Source organism: Artibeus jamaicensis, unplaced genomic scaffold (genome assembly GCF_021234435.1).
Source record: "Artibeus jamaicensis isolate MK-2021 breed Jamaican fruit bat unplaced genomic scaffold, CSHL_Jam_final contig_452, whole genome shotgun sequence".
NCBI lineage: Eukaryota > Metazoa > Chordata > Mammalia > Chiroptera > Phyllostomidae > Artibeus > Artibeus jamaicensis.
Window position 1 is genome coordinate 12,040,247 of NW_026521837.1, and position 21,565 is coordinate 12,061,811.

General features: G+C 41.1%; 2 protein-coding genes across 2 annotated transcripts in view; one reads left to right on the forward strand and one right to left on the reverse strand.

The window, feature by feature from the left end:
• Nucleotides 1-13,318: 13,318 nt before the first annotated feature.
• On the reverse strand, nt 13,319-13,981 carry LOC128627578 (basic proline-rich protein-like). The gene has a single exon (XM_053666340.1). It carries the CDS (start codon nt 13,979-13,981, stop codon nt 13,319-13,321), a length of 663 nt encoding a protein of 220 aa, XP_053522315.1.
• The window catches only part of BMPR1B (bone morphogenetic protein receptor type 1B), a 351,886-nt gene continuing 343,902 nt past the window's right edge, over nt 13,582-21,565 (forward strand). The window contains exon 1 of the mRNA XM_053666440.1: nt 13,582-13,634. The gene's annotated coding sequence lies outside the window, so the exon portion shown is untranslated. The remainder of the gene's footprint in view (nt 13,635-21,565) is intronic.

Below are 21,565 nucleotides of genomic sequence, written 5' to 3' on the forward strand. Positions count from 1 at the left end.
TTCTTCCCATTCACCTCCAGGTGAGTATAAGCTTCTCCTTCTTTTAAAAAAAGATGTCATTTATTTATTCGTTTTTACAAAGAGGGGAAGGGAGGGAGAAAGAAAGGGAGACAAACATCCATGTGTGGTTACCTCTCACATGGCCCCCCGCAGGGGACCTGGCCTGCAACCTAGGCACATGCCCTGACTGGGAATCAGTCTGGTGACCCTTCGATTCACAGGCCAGCACTCATCCACTGAGCATCACCAGCCAGGCAGCTTCTGAAGATAATGCATGCCCATTAAATGATAGTACTTCACTTTTGGGATTGACTTGAAGAAGTAACTATTACAGCATAACTTTTATCATCCTCTTTTAAGGTACTGAAGAATTCTTTTAAAGAAACTGAAGCATAATAAGTTTATATGACATGTCCGGTTTATCAGTTAAGAAAACAGATCCACTGTGAATTAAGCAGTAAGGAATCTACTGTCATTTCGGTACAGTAGTATGAGCTATTGGAGAAGAAGGTCTTAGAGGTGAAGGTAGAAGGTCACCAGCTAGTCAATGAGAAGAGCCAAGCACATGTAGCCCCTGAAGAGGGACAGTGAGTGTGCTGGCGGAGAAGTCCAGGGGAGCCGCGGTCTCTGTGGGTCTGCCATTAGGCACCCAGTGATGCTCCTGGGCTGCTCTTGGTCAGAGGAGACAGTTGAGGAGAAGAGCTGGAATCTCCTCAGCTAGACAGTGAGGACAAGCTGGAATTCTCCAGGTGCCTCTAGGGCTTCCCATCTCCACATTCACCCATGATGACCTTCTCAGAGTAGTGGCTGCAGATGCACTTGGAAGTGGATCTTCCAAAATCTTACACAATTTCCTTATCTGGTCAAAGCTAACAGAGGCCTAACCAGGAAGAGAGAATATGATTATCAACTTCACCAGGCCGATAATAGCACAATTCATCTAGCCACAGCATGTAAGTGTTTGAACCAGGATTTGAACCCAATCGGCCTGCGTCAAGCTCTGTGATGGTCCGCCTTCTTATGGAGTTCCTGAGCTTAGTGCAGATTACTTTGCTTACCTCTGCTTTCACAGATTCCTGTTGTATATCCTCAATATCAGCCATACCAAACTACCTCTAGCACTTTGAGTATGGGCTGATCTCTCTGATATTTGGGCAAGTGCATCAGGATAGTTGGCCTTTCTTTGTTCTTCATTGGTCAAGTGTTTTCCTTTCAGGTACTGCTGAGCTATCACAGCCTCCAGAACAACTTTCTTGTCTTTTAAAGGCTAGTTTAACTACCCACTGTGTGATAGGGTCTAACGCTTAATGCTGTTAGGACTTAACATGTACCCTCCACCAGGGCAGAGGCCCATGTGTCTTGCTCACTGTTGTTATCCAATACCTAGAACAATGGCAAACAAGTCATGAATAACTAACCATATGTTTAATAATCGCTTATTTATTTAGCTCCCTCTCTGAATGATAAACTCAGTTGAGACAGATTTTTGTCTTGCCTGATATATCCTCAGCATCCAGCATAATGTCTGTTTATACAACATATATTGGATTAATTAGGCCCCAAATAACTGGGAAAAGCTTAAAATTCAGATAATCAGTTGAATATGTTCTCTACCTGGTAAGTTAGGTAGGCAAAAACCTTGGGAAAAATTAACTTTAAATTGAACATTCTTCAGGTTAGGTCATTAGACTCATTAATCACTCTCTTCTGTTCATCTTTTCAGGCACAGATACTAAGGTAAATTCATAGCATGAAATTCTACATTATTCTCTTTCTGGTTTTTTTTTGTAACAACACAGTGAAACTGCTTCTTAGAAGGTTCATGGTAGCCAATAAGGATGTGAATAAATTATGCTTTTTAGGGAATGAGAAAAACTCATTGGAAATTTCTTGGTGATTATCTTGTTAGACTTGTTTGCCGGGAGAGCAGCGGGTAGCAGTTCTGCTTGCTCATGAATTCTGATGAAGTCCAGGGATGAAGTAGTCATGGCCCTCACTCACAAGGAGGCTGCAACGCGGATGCAGTGCATAGAAAGGTTGAGTTACTAATGTGTTTTCTATGAAAATACACTGGTTTAAATTGGAAAACCAAAGCGAAAGAATGGGCTGCACATTAAAGTGAATCCTAAATCTTATAAATCCCTCTGTGAGGAAAAAAAACACAGCGGAGGAAATTACATGAACTAGCATACGATCTAGGAAAAGATATGTAATGTATTCTTAGTGGCTGTACTAGCATGCCCCAGGTGAGGGAGATGAACATTTTTGAAAGGTAAAATCAATAGTATCAGGCACCTAGATTAAACATTAGGAGAAGATAAGCTTTTGAGAGATAAAGGGAAAAGTTTTCAGTAAATGATTAGCATGTCATAAACTTGTACTTGTTCTAACAAAAATGTTAGTTAATAAATGTAACTAGAAGTGTTAATTAGCAAGTTTATGAATCAAGGCTCTGTTTATATTCTCTCATGAAGGATAATTGTTTGTTAGTAGAAGACTTTATTTCTTGATGATGAGTGTCAGCAAACACAAGTGTTGGCTGAGCCCAGCCTGGTGAAAGACGAGACACTAAACACGATTGGGGAAATTCAAAATCAGACTTTTTGTTTAAACAAATAATTATGGTTAAAGCAGAAGTGTAAACAGGGCTATAATTCATGACACATCAGTTATTTTTTCTGCTGCAGTCCTTGGTTTTTTACCTTCTCAGTAACACCTGTACGATTGCAACAAAATAGACCATGACTAAAGGATTTGGTGAGACCTTGCTTTACAAGAAAACAAAAATAAAACCAGATAAGACACCGAGAAAAGTCCTGTGAACTGCTGTTCGGTGAATTCCCTATACTTACAGAACTACATAGCTAGGCCACAAGAATTCAACTGACAAATTCTAGGTCTACATTATATAAATTAGTCAGGTGCAAGTCTTAAATAATTTCCTGGAAGTTAGTTTAAAGGAAATGCCAATATTGGTATCAGGGCTTTCCATATGCTACTGTATTGAGACTTCTAATATATGTAAGGAATATGGTTGAATGCAGTCAACCTGGTCATGTTGTATAGAAATAAATACTGCTGTTTCATTGTGGTAAATGGGTATACAAGATTATATATCTATATCTATATATACACACATATAATATATATAGTCAGTCCAGAAAAAGTCCAGCCATTGTTAATATAATAAGAACACTTTGCATGACATCGATATAACCTGGCAGGCAAGGAGAGTGGACTGGAATGTGCATGTATGAACAGTGACGACTTCACTGTACTAGACAGTGGGGGCAATAGATGCCATGAAATGAGCATTTGGCTGTCACATTCAAAAGGACTGACTGAGTAGAGCAACAAAGCTGCGTCAAAGTTTGTATTAAGCTTGCACATTCCTCTGCAGAAACTATTCAGATGGTTCAGAAGGCCACAGCCATGGGCAAATGGTGATTGTCAGCTGCATCACTACAATGTACCCACTCATGTGTCATGTCTTGTGCAGAGTTTTTTGGCAAAACATCAAATCACCCAGGTGACTCAGCCCTCCTATTGTCCAGATGTGGTGGTGGCTTGCAACTTCTGACTTTTCCCCAAACTAAAATCACCTTTGGGAGGGAATGGATTTCAGACTGTTGATGAGATTCAGTAAAATCTGATGGGACAGCTGATGGTGAGCAGGCGAACTCTGGGAGGTCCCAAGGTGCCTATTTTGAAGTCTGGGAGGGTGGGGGTGGATGGAAGCATTGTTGCCCTATGTACAATGTTTCTAGTATCTTCTTCAATAAGTGTCTCCATTTTTCATATTACATGACTGGATACCTTCTGGACAGACTTTGTATAATGATTACAGAACCACTGCTAAATTTTAAAATTATATGTATTTTAGGCATATGTATAATATTAGAATTCATTATGTATATATACTACATAGTGAACACCACCGTAAGTCTAGTTATCAGCCATCACCATGAATGTTATTAAAAAGACTTAGGAATCTTGAAATAAGAAGTCTATTCTCTTACAGGTAAACCAAAATAATACCTTCAAAATAATGTTTATTAATTGGAAAGTAAAGTGATAAATAGAATGGCAAAGAATTCTAGAAAAAAATCTTTTTGGAGTAATAGATAACAAGGCTTGTAGGTAACTGGATTCTAGTCTGGAGCATCACACACAGACACTATTCCCTCATACTTCCAAGAAGAAGTTGTCCTGGAGAGCAAAGGTCCTTAAAACAGCAGCAGCCACAAAAGTGATATCGTGGTTAATACCTGGGCTACCTCTATACTAATTCTATGTATATTATGCACTTACCTTCAAAAATATTGTGTTCTATACATAAAATTGCTAAGTTGCTAAATATAAAAATATTATCAGTAATTTTGAGGTTACAATGAGTTGCAGATACAGTAATAATTCATGCGGGATGTTCTATTGAATGATTTAAAAGTCATTAAGAGCCCTCCTAGTCATTAACTTTTTGGTCAGTTGCCTCACTTGCTTTCTCCTCATAAAAGTATAGTGACTTGGGCATCATAAAACTGCAACTTTACTTATTTGTATTCAGTAAAAGTAGTCTTTCTCGAAATGGATTTCTCACTGCCCAGAGGACATTCTTCATGCTTGTTCAGTGTCCTGTGGTTTGTTGGCACTATTCAGAGCACTGTTTCTGTTCTTTGTATAATGTGCAGTAGACTGTTGTCACCAAGGTACCAAGCCTCTGGTCAGCTCTGAGAAATCTCTCCCCTTCTCTCTCTCCTTCTCTCTCCCCTGCCCCCCATGTAGGGCTGAGACGCAGAGTCCGAAGTGTGCTATGTCCCTATTTCAGGACTCATTTCAGAGTATTAACATGATAGGACTGAACTTGAAAGTGATGTCATCTTAAAAAAAGATTAACATGGTTTAACTTCATTTATTAATTAATTCTGACATCTCTCTCTATCTTTCTTCCTCCTCTGTATCTGTCTCCTACATATAATCAGGAAAAACATACTATGATTTCAAAGTGAGATTAGAATGGCACAATTTCGATATTCATTAAACATGTACAATGCTGATTACTATGGCACAAAGTACGCTGTCTGCTGGGGACACAGAAATGCAAAGGCATAATCTCAACCTCAAGAAATTTAGCAGCCAGAAGAAGAAAAAGATGAAATAAAAACTTAAAATTCAATATAATTTCAATGGCTTAAATCTTCAATAGAAGGAAAGGAATATGCTAAGTTAAAAGTGTTTCCTTACTACTTGTTAAATCCGAAATTTCAATGAAGCACACAAATTATATCTTTAATAGCAAATGATGTGGAAAGTCCTCCTTGGTATCTGTGTGAAAGCTCAGTCCTTACCATTGCACTGTCTGCGATACCATGTTCATAGGAAACAGCAATGAAGTGCCTTTAAGGGAGTGAAACAGATGATAAAGTATTTTCAATAAATTTTTCTTTATTTTTGTTTCAGAGCACAAGAATATTCTAAGGTAAGTCCATTGTTCTAGATAGATCTATTACTAACAGCAAAGGAACAAAATGATGTGTTTTGTTAGAAGAGCATTAGCTTGTACTTTGAAGTGTGGATAAATGTGTAGCAGCAGGCAGATGTTCTGTTAAGAATGTAAGCTCTATACCCTAAACAATTTGGGTTTAAATATCCACTTCATCGTGTACTAGTTCTGAACATTAGCAAGTTACTTAGTTTCTAAAAACCTCATTTTCTTCCCTTATAAAATGATGGTATTAATAGTATCAAGGAATAAATTAGATAACAAAGTAAGTATACAGTACTTGGCACATTAAAATGCAAAGAACCAATAATAGCCATTATTTCTACCAATTATTGTTCTTGTTATTTCCATTCACCCCAAATATTATTTTATTTGATCTGTAATAGCAGTGTGTGTGAGAAGAATCACTCTGTCCTTATTCTTCTGCAGGAGCACTTGGTGGATGAAACAGTAATTCTATGAAATTTATATTTATTGTCATTCTGTGCTATTCATTCACCCCTCATATATTTATCAAATCCTTAATTATGTGCCAGGTGCCAGATAACTTATTGTGTGTCTCTGTCTTCAAGGAGCTTTCATTTGCATCCGAAAACAACTTGGAACCCTTGCCACCACCTCCTTCCCCGTTCAGATGTTGAAATTCTAACCCTTAATGGTGAGATCGAGCTTTTGTGAGAATAGAGCTCTCATGAATGGGGTTGTAGCGGATGCCCTTATAATGACCTTATAAAGAGAGGAAGGGGCCATAGTCTTCTTCTGCCCTCTGAGGACACATGGCAAGCCCACCTTCTGCACCCTGGAAGGGACTGTCATCAGAAGGGGACCCACGCTGGCACCCTGATCTCGAACTCCCAGCCTCCAGAACTGTGAGAAATACATTTCTGTTGTTTAAGCCACCCAGTCTGTGGTATTTTTGCTACACCAGCTGGAATGGACTAAGACAATAGTCTTTGAACTCCTGAACCAGGAATGAAGTAATTTTACCCCTGAGATGGTAACCCCCAGGACTGACTGCACTTCTACCACCTGGGCCCTCCACATGCTACACCCAGTCCAAGTTGCTGCTCGGGTTGGCCTGGCTGTTTTGTGCTGGGTCATTGCTTGCCCTGACTGTCCAGTAAATAAATCTATGTGGCTTTTTCCTTGACTGAAAAAAATTTTTTTCTATTTTAATTATTTTTAATAAATCCCAAACAAAACTCCATGCATCTGTCTGCTTATATAACCTATTTGTAGGGTGTTAATTGTTATTTTAAAAAGACCCCTTTTGAGTGGTTAATATGGCTAGAAAGTTGTAGCTAAAATCCAAGCTGATGATTTTAACATAATTGTGAGGTTTTATAATTCTATGTCCTTCAACAGCAAACATATACAGAACTTCTTTTATGTCCTAGACACTGTGCTATGTGTTAAGACTATAAAACTTATAATCTATGAGAATGGTAATGTAGAAGTATGAGGAGTGACTAATATGCATGGGAAAATGAAGAAATATTTTATGAAAGAAAAGACATTTGTCTGGGGTCTAGAAAGTGAATCTCAGGTGAGGAGGGGATGGATAGCAGTCAGGGTCCAGATGGTGTGTTATCCTGAAGCAATGGTGGGGGTATAAAGATGCTTGGCCAGCAGTGAGGCTGGGGTTTTGGGCAAGAGTCTTGGCTGGAAGGAGGGATACTGAGGACAGATTGTGATTGGCCCTCTGAAGGTCCTAGTGGGATACATGAACTTTTTTGTAGGCAAGTGAGAAACTTAAAAGTTTTTTGAACAGGTGAGTTATAATCACATTTTCAGCATTCCCTGTATTCTGACCTACCCTGTAAACATCCAATTGAAGTGAATTCTGTTATATAACCAAATCGCAACTATGATCTGTATGTTGAAACAGAATTCTTTCTTTTGTAAGGAAAAGATATATCTAGAAGATATACAAGTATTTGAGTAATTTACGCAAATTCCCTCCTTGATCTTTGCTTCCTCATTCCGGTTTTTTTTTTTTCTTTTGTTAGTTGGAGGACTTGTTTTCTCTTTTGGTTCTTTTTTCCTTAGACTTCAGTTCTGTCATTTTCCTTTCCATGAATGGTGGCATAAAATATAGGATTTGTTGAATATTGCCAAGGCGGGCTGTGGTTTTGTTCTACAGTGTGCCCTGGAGATCATCAATTTAGCTATTTTGTGGTATGGAAATCTGAGTAGCTCTCAGTTCTCTAGTGTGAATATCTTCCCAATAAATTATTTCAATGTATAAGATATTCTTATAATTAGAAATGTCAGCAAGACTTGTCTGATCATAACCTAAAATGTCATCTCTGTGGTCATACACAATATTATTTCTGACTTTAACACTGTTAAATCTTTCTGGATACACATAAGGCACCATCTCTCAATTCATGGAATAGAGGCTCCCTTTTTTTTTTCACTAGCTTAAGACAAGTTTCAAATTTAAGAACATATGATGGGAAGAGTAGGCTTTTAATAAGAGTCAAAACCCGTTCTTGCAGGCAGTTTCCTGGGAGACTTTCTCCTCATGTGGTTTTGTTCTCTAATCTTTCCGTTCTTTTTCCTAATACAGAAGGAAGTAGTTGCTGTATAGTTCTTCCTGAGACACACATTGTAAATATACTGTGAGCTGGGAAAACACCGAAAAGTTCCAGGGCTGGCAAGTTACTTTAGAAGGAAAAAGTCATCAGGAACCTGAGACTCCAAAGAAACAGATGTAAGAATAACTTTTTATAAATTTCTCTACAAAAATTTTCCCTAATTTTCCACTTTTAAGAGTTATTTAGGTGTATGTATCAGGATGATTCAGGAAAAGTGATGTTTAGACTTTAGAAATATAGAAAAAAAATGACATTGTACTCAACTTTAATTTTAAAAAGATGAATTTATGTCAGCTCTGGATAATTTGGCAGTGTTTAAGTAGGTGGATATCATGCCTGCTTTTATGAAGAAAAATTAGAACAATGCTGACAGCAAGAGAGAGTAACATCGTTTCTCTTCAATTAGCATTGCTACTTCAGAATTTTTTTCATGCCTTGTTTCTGTTTCAGTTGAAGAATTCTGTTTTTCTTAAACTTACCTATTGGATAAAATTCATTTGTTGTAGAACTCGAATCTGTGTGTTTTTTTCCTGTAGGCAATCATAGTCACTCGATCTAAAATTCAATAAAAGTAATAGCAGAAAATAGAAGTTGTAGGACATAAGTACAGGAGTCATTTGAGGTGTATTCTAATTGTGAGATAATCATTTACATGTTATGCACCAAATCGATTTTCAGCAATAGTCATTCACATTAATATTAGAGTTATTTAATACACATATTAAAACTAACATCTATATGAATGATTTTAAATTATATTTACATTGGTAGTTATATTAATATCTAAAATTATTCACATGAACGGTATTTTTAAAAATTTATTTAGTTATTGTCCAAGTACCATTTTCTGTCTTTTACTCCCGTCCCAGCCCCCGCCCCCAGTGCTCCCCACCTGAATGGTGTTAAATATATACTCAGAATGTAGAAGGGGGTCTCAGAGATTTTGGTGCACCAGCCCACCCACCACAGGAACTCTTTCCATAGTGCCCCATCTCTGTCTTTGCTGGGACGTTCGTGATGGTCATCTCCCTACCTTATACTGTTGTTTGCTATACTGCATGAAAAAGTCTGATTTTGAGCTAAACTCACCCATTTCTAGCTAGCAAAAGTGGTTAATAAGTTGTGTTAAAAATGGGATTAAGAGAATAGTAAAAGACAGGGAAGGGATCCTCAGGTGGTTTACAGCTGGGCAGAGGACCTCACCAAAGACACTGAATGCTGACCCAGGGAGGGGAGTCTTAGAAGCCACACGTGACGGCCCCAGGTTCCTGGCATTAGCAGTTAACCCCAGCCCCATCAGCTGCTAGCTTTCCACGCGCTCAGGAAACTGTTTGACAAACTACAAAGGACTCAATAGTTTGACTTTTAAGGATCAGGGTCATGTATTATCTTAGGTTCAAGACTGTAATTTTGTGTGTGTGTCTAGTGTCCGTTCATTAGCTACTTACACTGTTCTCACCGCTGTGAAACGGTTCAGTATGCTGAGCAAAGCCGAGGTGCCATAGCTGCACCGCCGAGGGTCATACCTCTCTCTTCCAGTTTGTAGCATGGTCTTCAGCATGACGTCTAACTTTTCTGTGCCTCCGTTTCCTGATCTGAAAAACGGAAATAAAATAGTACCTACTCCACTATGAGGCTTCAACGTATTAAAATTTTGGAAATGCTTTTTATTAGTGTGTGGTAATTACTCAGTAAATTTGGCTTCTATTAGAAAAGCTACACATTTCACTAGGACTTACACATTCTTATCTTAACTGGTGAGGATTTAAATACTTCAGTTATTGAGAGGTTTGATCTCTTAGTTTATGTATGTAGAGTCGATGCCTTAGCAGTGGGTTATAAAACACCACAGCAGCATGAATTGTGGGGACAGAGAAACGGTTTCTTCCTTCTGCTGAAATATTTCCTTCCCCTGACTCCAAGAATATCTCAGAAAAAGACAATCTTTTATTCCACATTTACGGAGAAACGATTTTAAAAGCACATGGTCTAGAATGTTACTTAACATAGTATACCTTGATTTATAACAAAATATTCATGGTTGTCAGATCCTCTTTAGTTTTGCAGAGGGGTAGACACAAAACGGGAAGATGTGGGAGTAGGGACAGCCGCGGAGAGGACACAGAGGGAGGAAGGGGAAGCCGAAAGCGCAGACGCGGGCTCACCACATGGATACTTTGTTTCTCAGGTCAGGCCATGTGGATTTCCAAAACAATCTGAGCCCAGCAGAGTTGGGCAAATGCCTTCCTTAGTGGGAAATAAGCCTGTGAATGTACTCTTCAGTCCTTTTTCTTGCTGCCCAGGTGTCCTCCTCTTCCGAGATGCTTTGAACTTTTAGATGATTCACTTTTACAATTGGATAAAAAAAAATGGTGCTCTTACCCCAATTTCTCAGGCCACCGAACTGAGCCCTTCTCACTTCTCCTCCTCAGTAGCTCCTTCCCCAGTGGACCCCACTGAATTTAAAAGCACCGCCATTCCAGGGTGCAAAGCAGGGAATCAGCTTCAACAACTCTGAAGTGGCTTTCAAGTCCCGTAGTGATCTTTGATAGGCTTGTCATTCACTACCTTGCTTCAGGCTTTTACTCTCTACATGAAAGACTCCTAATGGGTTCTGTGCTTCCATTTCTCCCTCTCTGGGTACCTCAAAATGATGTTCTGAAAATCCCAATCCACCATTTAACTCCTTGGTTTAAAAATCTCTGGTGCATCCTGTTGCCTAACACTGAAAAATGTATCTCATTAGCACATCTGACAAGGTCACTCCCGAACCCTGCTTAGCCTGAGGTTCATCGGCCGTACTTGCTCTACATGGCTCCAGAAGCAGCTCTGAGCCACCCGCTCTCCACAATGCGCTGTGCTCCTCACACAGGTCCTTCCACTCAGGCAGCTTATTCTCTTTCTAACTGCCCTTGTTCTCTGAGGATCTTTCAGGACCCTGACAAAATGTGACCGCTCTGTAATTTTCCTGACATTCCTCGGGAGAGCAGTTTTACCTTCTGTGCTCATGTGTTGATTACTGTACTTCTCAGAGAGTATTCTAATTTTATATCTATCTATCAACTCATCTATCTATCATCTCATCTATCTATCTTATCTATCATCTATCTATCTATCTATCTATCTATCTATCTATCTATCTATCTATCTATCTATCTATCTGGTCTTGTTTCCTGAGAAGGAAGGGTTTGAATCTCAAACGTGAGTAAGTGGCATGCCATAGGTGACACATGTTGATTGTTCAAGGACTTACCCCCCAGATTCCCCAGCTCCGCCTACTGAAATGCTGCTTTCTAAGGCCCAACTCAAACCCAGTCTCATCAGTGGTGGCATCGCTCATTCTCTTCCACCCAAATGCTTAAAAAATAAATAAATAAAAACCTATGGAAATTTCTTTCCTCTGATTTGGATTTTCTTATATCTTATCATTAAAAAAATCCTACATACTTTGATGGTAAGTTAATGGAAATGGAATCTCTGCGTCTTCCCTGGATCAGTGTCCCGTGTCCCATAGATACTTGGGATATTTGCTGAATAGAGTTAAGCCAAGGATAACTAACCCTTAGTGCAGCTTCTAAAAAGATATGGGTAACTCAAATAGTCTCTCTTCCAAAATGTTTTCCATAACATCAGTTTTATTTCACTGCAGATTGTGAGGACTGAAATTCTAAGAGGAAAACATATATTTGCCAAATTGAAGTTATCAGTAACTCACGTAGTAGGAAGGAATCCATTTAATCAGATTTCTTTCCTCTTTAAAGCTAGTTAATATTGGAGGATTGAAATGATAGAAAATTTGACTGAGGACCAGGAGGAAGGTGGACGGGGAGCAGAGAGAACTTAGGGTGAGGGTGAAATGGGCGGATTCTTCCTTAGGATTCTGGGGACAGTACAATGAGTACTGGTGTTAAGGGCTGTAATGAAGATTGTGCACGGGCGGTAAGATGATACCGGTGACAAATGCTACTTTTTGAAAATTTTCTAGTGTTAAGTTAAATAGAACTTTTTTGTTCCAGTCTGGCACCAGAAAGCAGCACGCAGGTTAGTCCTGATAATAATATGGTTCAGATACATTATAAGGCAAATGAACTTTCATGGGGACCTTAACATTTCTTTGATGATAAAAAGGTGCCCACATTTCACTGACTCTTCATAAATGCCTGGACCACCACCTGCTTCTGGGTGGGAGCTGCGTGAAATAAATTTATACACAATTGACTTTATTTTCATATCGACAAATTCCAAGGGTTGTATTTAATGTCTAATGTGAAAAAGATTTAATGTAAATAATCTCAGAAAAGGGAGGAGTTGGAAAAATGGTAGGCTAAGAAGTAAATAGACAGTAGAAATAAATGTGAAGAAAATTGGAAAAAAGCTATGTCAGAGTGAAATTGTATTATTTAAACCCCATGCCTGATGGTGACTAGAGAGGTTTATTCATATGGATGATGGCAAAATTTTACAAAAGGAGGAAATTAATTCTGGAAGATAGGTGGCTGAGGCATTGGGAAGAAAAAAAATATTTGGAAGTCATTGGCTCTCTTCCTGGGAGATAGCGTTGGCCAGTAGCTGATTTTAAAAGGTTAGCTCTTCTTCCCAAGTCTTCTGAACGACCATGGGCTAGGTTAATTTATACTCACTTTCTAAGAAAATGTTTCAACACTTAAAGGTTTAGCAAGGAGACCACAAAGTAAAGACATTACATACTTTTCCAAAGTAAACATTACTAATTGTAAATTTTCATCAAATGCAAGTGGAAGTAATTTTTCGTTTTTGTTTGCTTGTGTATTTTTTTTAACAGTTTCAAGATATTTCAAGAAAGGAAATTTTCATTTTACTAAGAGGCCCAACCATATATTTCGGGGTTCCCAAACTCCCCGTTCAGAACTGCAGACATAGTTTGATGTACATATGTATTTTTTTGAGGTGTGTCAACGTTTCATCAACTTCTCCAGTGTGTGTGTAATGGCCATGAAAAGTTTCAATTCCCTAACAGCAGGTCATCTTTGGGACGCCCTTCCATCTCTCAATGTGCAGTAGAATCTTTGTTCTTTAGACCCAATTTTTCATAAAGCCTTTTCTTGCACATGAACAAGAAGAGAGCATTTATGATGGACATGGAGGTGGCGCTCTGGGAAGCCGCTGGGAACGTGCTCTGCTCTCCGGGGCTGGGGACTGCGCGATGCCCTCAGGCCACCCCGGGGCCCTGCACCGGTTCTCACACAGGCGGCTCCGCGGGGCTGTCCAAGTGCGTCGGGAAGTGTAATCCCTCCTCTAAGTACTTGGCTCTCAGTCTCCAATCACTAGTGGGAGCTGGAGAGGGCAAGTAAAAAAAAAAAATTCCTGAGGCGGCCGAGTTGCAGAGGGAAAAAAAGTCCGGAGGCGGCGGCAGAGCGGCCACTGCAGCCAGAAGTTGATGGTCGCGGTGGTCATCGCGGCGCGGAGTCGGCGGGGCCTGCGCGGAGCCGGTTCGGGACGTCGGGGGCCGCGGCGCTGGGACAGGACGCGGTGCCGGTGCGGAGCAGCAGCGGAGGGTAAGCGAGGCGGGCGAGGCTGCGGCGGTTCCCGCGTGCGGGAGCCGGTGGAGCCGCGGGAGCCGAGCGGGCGGAGGGGGCGGTGCGGGGCGGGAGCGGGGCTCGGCGGCGGTGCCCCCGCAGGCGGGGGCGCTCGGGGGGCGGGCGAGAGCGAGCAGCCACCGCGGGGCGGCCGCGGGGTCGGGGCGGCCCCGGGCTTTGTGCGGAGGAGCCGCGCCGGGACCCGGGGCTCCCGCTGGAGCGGGCGCGGAGCCGCGGGCGCGCGGGACACGTGCTCCGGGGTCGGGGAGCCCGCACTCGCCGCCCGGAGATGCGGCGGGCGGGCGGGCGAGGCGCAGCCCGGGCATCGGAATCAGGACGCGGCGGGGAGTCCTCCCCGGGCGGCGCCGAGTCCCACGTCCCGTCCCGCGGAGCCACCTGCCCCGGCGCCGCGGGGACCCAGCCTCGGGCGCGGAGCCGGCGGGGTGGCCGGTCCGGCCGCTCGCCCTCCGCTGCCGCCGCCTGTCCCTCCTCCCCCGTCCGTGGCTCTGTCCCGCTCCGGCGCTTTCTTCTTTTCTGTTTTCTTCCTCTGTGCGCTTTCTTCTCCACCGCCCCCCCCCCCCCCCCCCCCCACTGTCTGTCTGTCTGTCTCCCGTCCCTTCTCCGTCTTGCCGTCTCTGTGTGTCCCCCTCTCCCACCCTCGTTTAGAGGCGGACTCTGCTCCTCGCCGCATTGTCTCTCTCGTGTCCCTCGCTCTCTGCCCCCTCAGTCTCCTTGTCCCCGTTTCGGTCTGTCTGTCCCTTGCGGTGTTAGGGTTTCAGACATCGAGACGATCCTCCGGAAGTTGTCTGGTGCCGTGTTTTCCCCCTTTTCAGCCGCCATCCAGGTGGATTCAGGGTCCTTCGTCCTTGTTTTCTATAGAATGGGAGCCCCGTGGTTTCCTTGAGTTGTTAGGAATTGTTCTAGTCACTCTTCCATCAAGGTGAGGTCAGTGCCTGGGCAGCCGCAGGGGTGTCAGTGGGACAGGGAGCAGCCCAAGAGAGCTGCTTAACTGCCCCCAACACGCGGAGAAAGTGCACCAAACCTCCCCACACCGAGGCACAGCCACCTGGGAAAAGGTCCCCGAATTCCGGACAAAAGCACAAAAGGCACCAGCACTAATGAAGAGGACTCAGCTAGAAAGTATTTGAAAATAATTTCAAAAAGCACTTATGGAAACTTCTTCCTATATTAAACTGATGCCAACTCATATCTTTTTTTTTTTTACATGTATTTTTTAGGATCCTAGTGACAACTTTCCTAATTATTGTTTTGGGAAAATTATGGGAAATGTCCTGTTTCAACGGGGATATTTGCCTGTAAGAAAATAGTCAGTCTTTGTACTCTTACACCTCTTTACACTCTGGTGATCAAGAAGAATTATTTCTAACTGCAAAGAAAATAGGAAAGGATTTGTCAGTAATTTTAAAACACGAGACATTCCAGAGATCAATACTTTCTTTGGAAAACTTTCACTATAAGGATGTTTTGAAGGATATTACATCTTAGTGAAATATGCACGTTATTATACACTTAGATCATTGTGCAATGCAAAAAAATAGGGTTGTGTGCTGTAAGCAAATCATAGTAGGGATGGTTTTTTTTTTTATGGGAAACATAGCGGGGAAATTAATTGCTCTGATTTTCACTGTTTTCTTTAGTCATGCATAATGTACCTTTGTTTTTAGCCAAATATGGCCCAGGGCTACAAAACTTGATACAGTGCGTTATTTGTCCAATCTAAGTTACCATTTAGAAAAACACCTTTTCCCTTTGCTCACAAGATATAAGTTGATATGATCTCATTACTCATGTGCTGGGGTCCGCTGATGAATTTTAATGGCACTGATTTGTGATTTCAAATCAAAATGTTAGTTTTTGGTGAGTTAAAATCTTGATTTATGTCACGTTAGTGAATCATCACCCTGTATGTGGGCTTTGCCACCTTGTCCGCCAGGTGCCGCGCAGCCCTCGGCCCAGGCAGGGCTGTCTGAAACTCCGTGTCCGCTGTGTCCCCAACTGACGTGCTGCCTCATGGCATGTGCACATACAATAAGCCCCTCAAAGTGTTCCAGTCCTTAAATAAGGTATAATAAAAGATGATTGACTTAATATTTTTCACATGCACTTTGAACACTGTGTGTGAAATGGCCTGATAAATTATTTTTATTAGAGTAAATGCTGATTTTATTATTTGCTTATAAGGCAATTTAAAATGTGGTATCTTTTGGTACATAGAGCAACCTCCACTCTTCCTCAGCACTGGACTCATATTTATCATCTGAATATAAAGTCCGTTGTCTCCTACTCCAACCTAACAAAGCCTTTCCTGGTTTTCATAGGCCCCCTCATGGCTGCCTGTTATGCTTCTGAACTCACCTCTCAGCATTTACCTCTCTGCTGTGTAATTACTTGTGGGGCTCTTCCTCACTGGGGTATTTTCTCATTGAGCTGGGATAGTATTCCTTTTCTTTTTTTTTCCTCTGAATTGTGGAGACCCAGCTGAGTACCTGGCATGTGAGAGATAAAAAACCCTTGAAGGATGATTTGTTCTCTTCCAATTTGTCTCTGACTTTTGATGTTAATTCTTTGTAGTTGTAGTAGCTTAAGGGAAATACTTTAGCACAGAGTAGTCACAGATCACAGAGTGAGGGATGAGAAGAGTCTTAGAAAGCACCTTATCACACTCATTAATATTAAAGATGAAGTGGATGAAGCCCAAAGACTCTGAAAACCATGCTCAGAAAGAGACAGTGAAGCCATATGGGCTGTGGAGCTGAGACCTTGTGCTGTTTTTCACTGGGCTACACTTCTTTTCACTGGACCCATATTTGCTTTCTTTCACTGGAAGTGGTTGAATCTGTTATTAGAGGCTAACAATTATTAGCTCAATACTAAAGATTTCTTCTCATGCCAACTGGTAAAAGTCATTTATGAAATTTATCAACCTGCTGTAACCGGTCATCATTTGTTACATGTGTGTGGAGCTAATATGTCTTTCAGAACACAGTTTCTAAGGGCTTTTATGTTTTGAGTACTGTGTAATCTTGGGCAGACGTATTATTTCTACCTGCGAAGAAGATTTAACTTCTTGAGACTTATTTTTTTCTCCTCTATAACTTTCCGCCTGTGTGTTGAAGGGGGTGGGGAGAAAGGGAAGTTTGGACCAGATTAGGGGTTCTTTTTCAAGTTTTTCTTGTGTAACTTTGGGAACAACTGCAAATTCATCTGTTTTACATATCTGACTTCCCTGTGAGCTTTTGTTTGAAAGAGGCTACCACAGTTTTAAAAAGTCTTGAAGACCACTTCACTTGATGTTTTCCAATCTTCCTTCCAGTTCTTCAGTTACATAATCAAGATAATTTCCAGCTTTTAAATCTGGGTGTCTGGAGGATTTGTGAGAAAAATATTAAGGATACAAGGAGAAACTGATTTTGCATCAGAGATACTCATTTCAGGTTTCCATATGCTAGATTTGACCCAATGGCGGAAATTGAAGAAGTGTTGCCATGTATAAATGTAGGCCAGAATTCAGGGGAGAGAGGGGCCATGGCTAGAAATACAGATTTAACAGTCATTTCCATGGAATTAATGATTAAAGTTAAAGAAAACTAAAATTTTTTAGGAATCTTAAAAACAAAGTCAATGAAGATTTAGGGGTGGACAAGAGGGACATTTTATGATACTTCTGAATGTATTTTTTATTTTTATTTCTTAAAGATTTTATTTATTTATTTATTTTTAGAGAGGGGGAAGGGAAGGGGAAAGAGAGGGAGAGAAACATCAATGTGTGGTTGCCTCTTGAATGCCTCCTACTGGGGACCTGGCCTGCAACCCAGGCATGTGCTCTGACTAGGGATTGAACCTGCAACCTTTTGATTTGCAGGCCTGCGCTCAATCCAGTGAGCTACACCAGCCAGGGCAAAAAAAGAGTGTTGTTTTTTTTTAAAAGAGAAGTGAGGGAGAGAAACATCAATGTATAGTTGTCTCTTGTGCGCCCCCTGCTGGGGGCCTTGCTGCAACCCAGGCATGTGCCCTAGACTGGGAATCCAACTGGTGACACTTTGGTTCGAAGGCTGGTGCTCAATCCACTGAGCCACACCAGCCAGGGCTGGATATTTTTTTAAACCTCATCTATAGTATTATGATAAAAAAGGTAATATATAATTTGTATCAGTCATCTGTTTTCATGATTTTTAGAGCATCCACTTAACATGCTGGTTATCTTAAGTACATTCACTTTTAAATGTTCAAGTGCCTACTCTCTGCCTGTCAGTATTACATTGACACTCAGAGACATTGAACTTGCATTCTAAAGAGTGAAAACACAATGGATTATAAACAAGCACACCCGTAAGATCAGTTCTAGTAGTGACATTGTCATGAGAAAAACAAGATACCGTGATATGACAACGAGTGACTGGGGCTACTTGGTGTGGTGGGATGGCCAAGGAAGGCCTCTCTAAGGATGTTCTGAACAAGACGAAAGAGTCATCCCAGAGAAGGTCTGGAGAACTTCCTGGCAGAGGGAACATCAAGGCCGTCTCGGAAGGAGCAGCAAGCTGGGTGCACATTGCAGTCAGGCCATCAGAGGAAATGGTGGGAAAGGGGTCAGGGAGATAGCCGGGCCCATGTTATGAAGTATGCGTTTGACTCAAAGTACATTTCGTTTAGTTACCCTGGAGGATTTTAAACCGAAAAGTGAACAGATCTGGCTTAGCCTGTCTGTCTATAGTATGAGCAAGAGTGTCTGAAGGGAGATGAGGTGGGAGAGGCTGCGAGGAGGATCTAGCTGAGAGTTTGGTGGTTTGGTCAGGGGTGGAACCTGGAGAGACTGATCCGACATTGTTCTTATCACCAAATGAGTCACCGAGTTGAATCAGGCTCCCCCGCCCCTTTCTTTTTTCTTCCTTTTTTTTTTCTCTTTTGCCTTGATCTGCACTACAGCAACCCACTGGTTCAACAGTTGCTTTTACTTTTAAATTGCAGACCTCAGTACCTCACAGTTCCCAGATGTCACACAAAGTTTGTGTTCTGGTTACAAAGAAAAGGAAGCAAATCAGAATTCTCTAATCAGGTTTGAGTGTCATTTTTCTCTACCCTTCAGCTTTGAAAACTTCACAAGTTTCTGGAAAGATTTCACTGTAAAATCCCGTTGTTAGATCTGGAACTCACCCTCCATTGCATCCAGGTCCTTTGTGGTACATGGTAGAGATTCAGTAAATATTTGTGGAATGTTGTTGGATGTAGTCTGTTAAGACCCATAGCTTTGATTCAGCTGACTTTTATTTTTCCTTTCAACACATATATGGCTCCATGTGCCTTCAACTTTAGAAGATATTAAGTAGCAAGTTAAGAAAATGATTTTTCTGAAAGTTGTATTTACTTACTGGCTAAAGGAAAAAAGATACAATCCAATATATCTCTATAACATTTCTTGCCTGGCTGTCTTGAGATAAACAATTTTGTCATTTTTATAGCCATTAGATAGATATGGACTTAAACAAGTACAGACACATCTGTCACTAGTTAATTTGTTGATTTATGAATCTAAAGCGATTCCAAGGAAGTCTGTAATGACGGTGCCTTTGTCTAAATTAATCTCTTGATAGAAATCAGTGAGTTTTATCTAACTAATACACTTTACAACCGTCTATAAAAGGCACTAAATTATCATTCGTTCTTTTTCTGGAACAAGCTACTTTTCTGCTGTTGTCCAGTAACCATTTAGCTGCAATAGAACGCGTACTGGGGGTGTACCCTCCTGGTCCTCCCATTATGGGATGTAGCGCTTCTCCTCAGATGGGCTTACACGCAACGTGGCGTCACCTTCTCACCTACCTAGTAGTTGTCTTTCACTGTGTTTTTAGTTCCTTTTCAGTTAGTCAAGAGTCCCTTCTGTATCCGAACTCTTCTCTACCTCTGTAACTGGATTTTGCTCAAACCTCACATGTTCTTCCCGTTGACCTCTGTGTCAGTATTTTCTTTTTGCCTCTCCAGACCCACTGCTCCCTTATGCTCTCTGCCCACCAGGCTGCCTGGGTGAGCTGCTGATTTCCAGAAGGTTTAGGGCATTTTGGGGAACCCCAGCAGGAGATTTAGAGGGAGGGTGGAGAGAGGGCATTTGCTGTCCTGGGTCCTTTCCTCCTAGATCCACTTTGGCCTCCTGTGTCCACTGTTCTTTTAACGGAGCCTTCCCTACATTACTCTGTCCCGGATTCCAGTAACCTCTCCAGTAGCTGTTCTTTTAGTATCCTGATTTACTCCATTGTTATTTACGTTATTTTACACTCCTACCTATACTCACTAAATTGTTTGTTTATAAATACATTCTCTTCTGCTTCTCAGAAGTTATAACAATGAAGGTCCCATTTTCGGTTGATGCAGCTTCTGAAGCCCTCTTCTTTCTGGAACTTTCTTGGAATGATAGGCCAGTTGAGCTCCTTACCTCTGTTGGTCACCTGCTTTCCACCCCAAACTACATATGTAATCCTATCAACTCAAATGGAACCTGGAAAACCCAAGTCGTTATTATAGAAGTACTTTCCTGTCAATCACTTTATTGCTTTCAACTTCTTACTTGATAGCCTGTGTACCTTCTACATACGTAATTTGGTTGTTTCATTCGCTCTTTTATTCACTCATTAATGCAGTGCCTATTTATGGAGTCACTTTTTACGGCCAGACACGCACGGTGCTAGGTGTTCTGGATACAAAAAGGCAGACGTTTGCCCAAATTTATTTGGGATGAGGATGGGGAGGAGGTAGGAAATAAAAAACTAAACTTAATACCTACAAATCAATAACGTGGTTAGGGCTGTGAAGGGCGTGAACAGAGTGCAGAGTAGGGCGCGGTGGCGAGGACCAGCGTTTGCTTGAGATGACGAACAGCCCAAAGGCAGGGGCCTTTTTAAGTGGCTTTTGTTGACCTGCGTCTGTTATGCAGGCTCTTCACACGTGAGTTTTAAAATCTTTTCCCAGTGATACAAAATAATAACTCTCCTTGACAGGAGAGTTAGAAATGGCAGGTAAGCCTACAGAAAGTAAATTACCTAAAACCATTTCCTAAAATTAATATTTTTATACACATACGTGTGTGTATAGATACACCCTTGAAGAATTTTCTTGTACATTTTTAGACAAAAATGAGATTAGTTATATTGTTACTTACATTTTCAATTAACCATACATTGACAATACCATTCTAGATTAATATGTTAATTTTGAAACATAGTATTTAGTGAATAATAATTTAATGTAAAATCTCCAGCTTTTCCATCTCCCCGATGCTTTTATTTATTAGATTTTTAAAAATCCCTTACCCCAGGATATGTGTATTGATTTTAGAGAGAGAGGAAGGCAGAGAGAGAGAGAGACACACACACACACACACACACACACACACACACACAAACATCGCCGAGGGTAACACTGATTGGTTGCCTCCTGAACACACCCCAATGGGGTATTGAACCCACAGCCTAGGTATGTGCCTTGATGGGGAATCGAACCCACAACCTTTTGGTGTACTGGATGATGCTCCAACCTGCTAAGCTACCTAGCCAGGGCTAGGATTTATTAAAAATTAGATAAGCATGAAGAAGAAAATGAAAATGACCAACAATCCCACTATACAAGTAATCTTTGGAAATTATGAGACACTTGGAATCTGAGAGTATAGAAATAGCCTAAGTCATACATATATTGTTCTAATTTAACTCCTTGGCATTATGGTATCTGATAAAATTGATTAAACAACAGGGAGGGAAAATAATTTAACCAAACTTCTCTTGTTTAGTAATCACGTTCCAGGAATTTTTAGGCTAAATACCATTGCTAGTTCTTTTTGTCTTGTCACATAGTAAATGAAAAATTATGGTTTGAAGTAGTATGTGTTATTTGACAAATTCAGT

What these genes read in the sequence shown, in the direction of transcription:
- LOC128627578 (XM_053666340.1), bottom strand. Translation starts at nt 13,981, where the DNA reads ATGCCCGGGCTGCGCCTCGCCCGCCCGCCCGCCGCATCTCCGGGCGGC.